This window comes from Octopus bimaculoides, chromosome 4 (assembly GCF_001194135.2).
Source record: "Octopus bimaculoides isolate UCB-OBI-ISO-001 chromosome 4, ASM119413v2, whole genome shotgun sequence".
NCBI lineage: Eukaryota > Metazoa > Mollusca > Cephalopoda > Octopoda > Octopodidae > Octopus > Octopus bimaculoides.
In genome coordinates, this window is record NC_068984.1 from 123,218,153 (window position 1) to 123,226,596 (window position 8,444).

Genomic DNA, 8,444 nt, shown 5'->3' on the forward strand with positions numbered 1-8,444 from the left:
CCCTCAAAAAACAAAGCAATCTTTCTGGATATCAAGAATTATTCTGCTGACTAGCATTTCTTCTTTTTTTTTTAAGCAGTGCCTTCAGCTATAATTCTATAAATTTTCAGAAGAGTCTAACTTTTCTTGTTTGTTTGTGTGTGTGTATGTATGTGTACATTTTTAAAGCTTTCCAATATTTTTATTTGTTCTCTTCAGAGCATTTCAAGAAGATCCTAATGATTTCCTAGCATCATTCCATTTGGCATTACAATTAGCAATCCAACGACAGGTCAGTGCCTTAATCTATTTATAATCTCTGTCAACTTGTTTCTTCTGTTACTATATATAAAAATTACATGAGATAGATAAAAAAGTCATTATTTTATAACTGGCAGTGGTAAAGCATTATAAGACTTAAATTTTACTCACTGCTAAAGCAATTGTTTATTTTTTTATTCATATTTTATTATTCATTCACTTGGAATACAAGTATAGTTTAGATTAAATCTTTAAACACCTTTATATATATATATATCTGTAAAAATATGTGACACTTATTCAGTAGCCATGATAAAACTCCGAGTTTCGGATGCCGGGGTGGGAACCCACGCCACCATCTTTTCAGTTATCTGGTCCTCAGAGTTTTACCATGGCTACCGAATAAGTGTCATATTTTTACAGATAAATTCCTCTATTTACATAATATCGAGGTCTCTTTCTTTCTTTTGTTGTCCTTTCTATCAATATATATATATATATATATATATATATAGTTTTAGGGAAAATAACCAATTTTCAAGAACTCATCGATGAAAATCCACTATCACATATAGAAAAATTAATAATTAAAAGCACAATAAATGAGTATAATATAAAGTAAAGTAAATATCATAAGATAAATATAATATAATAAATAATAATAATAATAATAATAAATATAATAATAATAATAATAATAATTATTGTGCTTTTAATTATTAATTTTTCTATATGTGATAGTGGATTTTCATCGATGAGTTCTTGAAAATTGGTTATTTTCCCTAAAACTATATATATTTTATATATACTTTATCTATAAGGCTCAATTTAATTTTAATATTTTATAAATTGATTTTAATTGAGTTTTTTACCTGTAATTTTGGATTTTGTCCCTAATAATATTATATATATATATATATATATGTATGTATGTATGTATATATATGTGTGTGTGTTTGTGTGTGTGTGTGAGGCACAATAGCTGTTAGGTACAGGATTATTAACTATGTGGTCATAAATTCACTTTTTACTATTGTCCTTGTGTTGTACTCTATGTGTAATGGACCCACCCAACTCCCACCAGTTTGCTTGAATGAACAAAAAACAGGTTTCTCCTGCTACATAGTTGAGTGGTTAGTGGTAGGAAGGCAGGACATCCAACTGACAAAATAATATTGTATCTCTAAGTAAAAAAATCTAACAAACCAAAAAACAAAAAACATTCCACTCATACAAACATTCAAATGGATATAAAACTGTAACATATTCATTGAGTTTCAGTTATGTATTTGCCATCTCCAGGGTGGAGGAGTTAAAGCTTGGCTATGGTTATGGTTGTTAAACAATAGGGCAAACATTTTATAGTTTGGAAAAAAGGTGTAAATGAGTTGTAGTTTGGGTTAAAGAGTGGCCTTAAGGTCTCTTAGTGCAATATGTAGAGAATGTGCCCTTGGTAAATGCTTCAAACTGAAATTTTTAAAACACTTGATCTGGTCTGTAGCATCATATAGGTATGAACCTTAAAGGTAGCGAACAGTAAGTGACTGAGGGTGTTTGAGATGATGTGCTAGAAGTAAGTACAGTGGATTAGTTGGGCAGCTTGTGGAATAAACAATTCAGTCCTGGAGGAGAGTGGAACAGAATGAGAGTTGGTGATGATGGTCAGATGGTGAGAACTGCATTATTTTGGCCATGTTATCGTGGTTCAGAGCCACTGTGACTACCCACCCTCTCCACCAGGAGCTTGGTGGGTAAAAAAATGGGCTCACTGGTGACAAAGATGGTTAGACTGTGAAAACTGCAATATTTTGGCCTTTATCAGGGCTCAGAACCTCTGTACTCACATCCTCAGGGTCTTGGTGAACAGAAAATAGGCTCATAAGTGACAAAGATAAAAACAGAGCCATGACATGAAGGACTGGATGGGGAGGGCCCTGCAGAGTGTATGACTTCAGAATGGAACTGTAGTATGTGGTGCGATGAATGGTTGGTTGTGACTGAGGGTTGGAGGGCCTCAGCCATGAGGACGGGCATACTTGTCATCAATGTATTTCCTGTAACCATTATTGATGGCTTTTCATTACTAAGCTTTCGCGACATGTTTGTTTGTTCACTAGTAACATCATGGAGATAGAAAATACTTTTCTGGCACTTAACTGTAATAATATAAAAATATGTTTAAAACAAAATCTAACATCCTTACCTCCTAAGCACGCTATCTCTTTGAAAAGCATAGTATTAGATAATTTATGTTCATTCTGAAAGATACAGTGTCCCACTCTGAAAGAGAGAAAGGTAAATATATGCCTTTTTCAGTAACATTTCAAAAGATGGTCTGGTAGGAGCCTAGCAGTTAGGAGGTGAGTGTATGGCATTAGATTTCACTTTAAATACTTGAGCTTTTAAGTTATTATAGTAGAAGTGCTGGAGGAATGTTTCCAGCTTCATAACATTTCTACCAAATAGATAAAGGTGTGTTGTGAAGATTTTCTAGCAAAAAAACTTATTAATAATATGGCAGAAATCTTCTAAGGGATTTGCTATGGATTACTATTACTTGACCTTGTTTAATCTGGCAAAATGGATAATCCCTCAAAATAACCTGGCATGAGTCTGAACCAAGGATGTTGGGAAATTGGTGGTGTACTTGTACTTCATTGGTAATACTTAAAACCATATCAAGTCTGACCTTTTGGCTTGGTTTGGTTTTGGGTATTTTAGGTATGTCAAGGTTCATCTTTTACATATAATGTGTATAGCTTTAAAATGTTTGTACTATATGATTATTGATAATCTGTCTCTTGTATGATTGCCTTTAGCCTTTATTTACATTATGCTTAAAACATTTTTCCATTTATATTATGAAGATGATCAAATTATATATATATATCAATTATAATTGAGGGTAAAATCTATATAGGATTTTATCAAGTAGCTAGCATGTAAAAACCAATTTAGGTAAAAATTAATACAAAGTATTTAATTTTATAAATATAATTATAAAATTATAATGGGGCAACTACCAAGTAAATCCTCATGCTAGAAAAAGATGCCAAATGGCTCTAAAACTACTTTATTAGTCACATTTGATTTGGGTGTAATTTTAATCTAAAGCTGTCTGTGCAAGTAGATGGATAATTTTCATAAAATTTTAGTAGGTAAAGGACGGATAGGCTGGGACCAAGCCAGTTTTTATGTAACATTACTGACCCTCCTAAATGGATCAGAGATCACTTCTCACATATAGGTCCCATTTTTGGCATGTTTTTTTTTACAATTATATCTATTGTATACTAAGATACTCATATGTGTACTTTGAAATTATAGTGGTTTCTCCTGGAACATTAATATATGTTCTTTAAAATTGTGGTTTAGAAGTTCACTTTGCAATCCATTTAATTTAGGTGGATCCCTCTGCATGACCCTGGGTTGACCAATACCTTGTGAGTGAAATTGGTAAATAGAAACTGTATGGAAGCCTGTTGTATACAACTGTGTATGTGATATGTGTGTATGTATGTGTGCACATGTGAATTTTCCTCCATGTGTCTTTGCATTGATACTGATTAATCAGCAGGATTGTTTGTTTTATATCCTGTACAAAAAGCATGTCATGCAGATAGGGCGGTTTAAGGTGCAAAGACTAGTGGAACGAAGTATCTTACTTGAAAACAAATCAGAGTTAGCATGAGGAAGGGCATACAGTTGTAGGATACTGCCTCCAGAAGTCTCATCTATCCTGTAACTGCATGGAAAAAGCAGACATAAAAACAACTGTGATGGTGATAACGTTTATGATGATAATTTCTACTGAAATACCTACTTATGTTCTTCAGAATTACATCTCTAGTAGTTTGTACGGGAACATTAGAAAATGAACTTCCAATCACTAATGAACTTAAAAATTTCCTTGGTGTGACATTATTGAGAGTTTTTAAACATTCTTGCAACTTCATACCTCATAATTAAGTGGGATATATGGCTTGGTTAACTTATCTAATTATTAGGCTATAAATATAACGTGGTAAAAATTCACCAACAGCTTTAGCAAGTTTACATTTCTAGTTGATAACAGCATCACTGGAGTCAATAAAAATGTTCAAGCAGACTTGAAATTATATGGTAGTAGCATAGAGGAATGTTTTAGAATTTTGACGGGTCATTAAGGATGTGTTAACTTTATAATTAATTATTTTGATATATTGAATATCAATGTTGTTTTTGTCACTATTTTTATATTTTTTATTGCAATAAATATTCTTAATAGCTGTAGGAAAATATGTTGGTGCTTGGGTATTCAAGATAGTTACATAAAGTTTATTCCTATATTTACAACTGGATTATGCTAAAAGTATGTATTTCAAATTTCTGAAAACAGCTAATTACTTTTATATTTTTGACTTCCCCAGTGATAAGTTAAGTATTTCTAATTCAACTTTCTGAGTCCTTTTACTATATTTAAGTTGGATATTGTAATATATACATAGGTTTAGCAGGATTTTTTGTATTGAGTGAATTTGTGAGAAGATAGATTAATAAGTATTTAACTGGGAAGTTCCTTTATAACATTTGCTGAATTATTTTGTAACGTGCTTCTTTCATCTTACATGTGTTTGTTAGAAGGTTGTTGAGATACTTAAAATTGTGATGCATCTTTTTGGTTATGTGCTCTGTTGATCAGTGGGCTGGAAAATTTAGCAATCATTTTAAAGACGAACTATTCACATTGTCTAACAGTGCATTTAGTTTGGATAGGAAGAGGCTTTAATATGTTTGTCATGCTATGAGAAGAGAGGAAATTAGGTGTGTTTTTCACACACACACACACACTCACACCATCATCATCATGATCATCATCATCATGATCATCATTTAATGTCTGTTTTTCCATGCTGGCATGGGTTGGACAGTTTAACAGGGGCCGACCAGCTAAAGGGCTGTTCAAGCTCTATGACTGTTTTGGCATAGTTTCTATGGCTGGATGCTCTTCCTAACACCATATATATGTATATATATATATATATATATATATTAAAATGAGATGTCAATGTTATTTTCATTTTTGCATAATTTAGTTTATTCTCCGCACTCTGTATATTGTTGACATGTCTAATTGAATAGTGGTACCACAGTATAATTCACTCTGTATTGAGTATAGTTCAATATGGTTGTTACTAATGAAAATAGAAGGCAGATTGTATATAGTACTTAGAGACCAATCAGTAAACCTAATATTGAACACAGCCTAATGTAGTTGCCATTAAGAAAAATTGTGTTTAAATATCTCCTGAATTGAAAAAATGTTTGGAGTATTTGTTCATAGCATATGCATGGCTGTGTGGTTAAGAAGCTGTGTTGCAGCTATGTGGTTTCAAGTTTAGTCCCTCAGTGAGGCATCTTGGTATCTTCAATTATAGCCCTGGGCTGACTGATGCCTTGTGAGGGAATTTGGTTGATGGAAACTATGTGCAAGCCCATTGTGTGTGTGTGTGTGTATGTGTGTGTGTGTTTGTCTCTACCACTGTATGACAAACAGTATTGTTTTATGTCCCTGTAACTTAATGGTTCAGCAAAAGAGACTGATAGAGTAAGTACCAGACTTAAAAATAAAAAAAATAAGTACTGTGCTTGATTTGTTCAATTAAAGCCCTTCAAAGCTGTGCCCTAGCATGGTTGTAGTCCAATGACTGAAACAAGTAAAAGAAGATAAAAGTAGAAACTTGATGAATAAGTGATGAAATCTTGTTAGAGTTTGTGAATTCGGTTTCAACTTGAGTTCATATGTGCACATATATGCATTTAATGACATATTGAAGCTAACTTCTTCAAAATATATTTTACAATAAAATAGTAGGAAAGATGATGTTTACCGTCCAAAATATTTCCCCATCAGTTCTGCCATAAGATATTTCAACAATTTAGCTGTTTATACAGTAGATCAGTATGTTCATGCTCACATAATTTGAATGAATCAGCAATTTGAAATATCTCCATGTATTATTATTATTATTATTATTATTATTATAGCTGGTTATGTTGTATAATGCTAACCACTCACCTGTGAAATTGTACTGCTACTTATTTTCAGCTTAGTAGATTAGATGTGCTATGTAAATTAAAATGTCTTATCATGGGACAGGAAAGGCTTGAGATAGGTTTTTAAGCTTATTTTCTTTAGGTGCCAGTAATTGAGCCTCCTACCTATGTATTAACTACACTTGGTTTTTTTTTTATATTCCATTTGTCACTGTTGCTTTTTAGGTATGAGAATCTTGTAGTCTTTTTAAAGATTTGTTGTATTTGCCAACTTTTCAGTAGACAAATTACATTTGATTCATTGAGCTACTTAGATATTTCAGCTCAAAACTGTTCAAGAGGTATTGCATGTAAAGTATCAAAATAGGATTTTAATTTGTGACTTAGAATTTGAACCTTCTCATGAGTTAGGCTACTCTGACCTCACTTGGCCTTGATTTCTATCAGGTTTGAGGGTCAAGTTGTTATCACATTAAGATATCAGAATTTCTTCCTGGAACAATCTTTTATAGTTTGCTCTTATAATACGAGTTCATTGGAATCTGTCCAAGATTTTCAAATGTATGATATTGCTTGTTTTTTTGGTTAGGTGCCAACATAATTCCCCATTTGATGTCTGTTGTTTGTTTTGCCTGTTTACAAACTGCTGCAGGCAGATGTCATTTTCAGTAACAAGTGATTTTGCTGACCTCTTTACTGGAAAAAGAATTTGGTAACTAGGTTTACCATAGCATCTGCGTATGTGTGTATGTGAACAAATAGGATATTACTTTTCTTAAAATATTGTAAAAACGTTTATCTGCTATACATTTCCTCAGCTGACCGATCTAGCAACCACATCTAAGATTGAGTTGGTATGTTAGAATTAGTCATTTGGCTATTATTAATTATTCAATCTTGGGTTCATTATACCAAATCTGGCAGTAGATGATAAGTTAAGCTGGAAGACATTATCAGAATGAATAATTGGCTGGAAGAGATCTCATTAATGAAAGGTAATTCTAATTAAAACAAAAAATTATAGGATTAATTATTACCATTTCAACAGGGCTCATCTTACTTTTCTTAAAATATTGTAAAAACAGATGATAGAGGTAGGTTATGTCCTAGTAGTACACTCTCTAGTGATGACTTCACTTTATCTTGGTAACCTAATTAGTATTGATAGAGAAGTCAGTAATAGTTTAGTGAAAAAGATTTAGCGGTTAGAAGATTAGAGAATGTTATTTATTTATAACAAGTGGATGGTTGCAGGTTTGTGTGTCAGTAGTGTGATTCTGTATTCTAGAAGATCAGTGAAGGCTGCACTTAAAAGAGATTATGTGTATTAATCTGGATATTTATTATCAAGAATTTGGTTATTATTATGAATCTGGATATTTATTATTATGCTGAGTTACTGAAGACTGGATCTTAGGATTTACTGTGCCATGTATCTGGAAAATAAATCCTTTTAATTGAAACTGTTATGATGTTGGCCTGGGTGAACCTATTTTTCTCATAGCTTTTATTGGGATCTCTGACATTGACACAAATTGAGGGAGGGACATTGTTGATTGAATCAATCCAATACATGCTTGGTACTTATTTTATCAACTCTGGAAGAATGAAAAGCAAAATGTAATCCAGCAGTAATTGATTTTGCAATGTAAAGAAATGTAATTAAATACTACTAGATGTTTTGTCTTGTACACTTTCAATTCTGTCATAATTTGATTTGATTTGGTCAAGCCTTTTGAGAATGTATAAGGAACAGACAGACAGACAGACAAAGACTTTTATATATATATATATATACTAGCAGAAATACCCGGCTTTGCCCGGGTTAAAGAGAATAATGAAATCTAAAAACGCCGTCTAGACTACGCAACACTCAACTGTTAGTAGCTACGATACCATATTTCTACATTAATAACTCTCCAATCCATGCCAGCATGGAACATAGACATTAAGTGGAATGCCAGTCTCTCATCTAGGAGGGCCTTGAAATCAATGTTACCAACTGGGGACTATGTGTGTCGTAGTGATAATAAAAAGACCCAAAGGAGGTCTGCAACGAAATAATTTTACTCAACACTTTGCAAGTGAATCAGTGGAGGCAAAGATGCGTCTCATTTACTTGACAATTTATGCACCACATTGCAGAAATCTGTACCGTTGAATTACAA

At 32.6% G+C, this 8,444-nt stretch overlaps 1 protein-coding gene across 1 annotated transcript in view; it reads left to right on the top strand.

The window, feature by feature from the left end:
- LOC106881176 (tetratricopeptide repeat protein 7B) overlaps positions 1–8,444 on the top strand; it is a 75,850-nt gene that overhangs the window by 8,626 nt on the left and 58,780 nt on the right. The window contains exon 3 of the mRNA XM_014931469.2: positions 199–271. Coding sequence (XP_014786955.2) covers positions 199–271 — 73 coding nt within the window. The remainder of the gene's footprint in view (positions 1–198; positions 272–8,444) is intronic.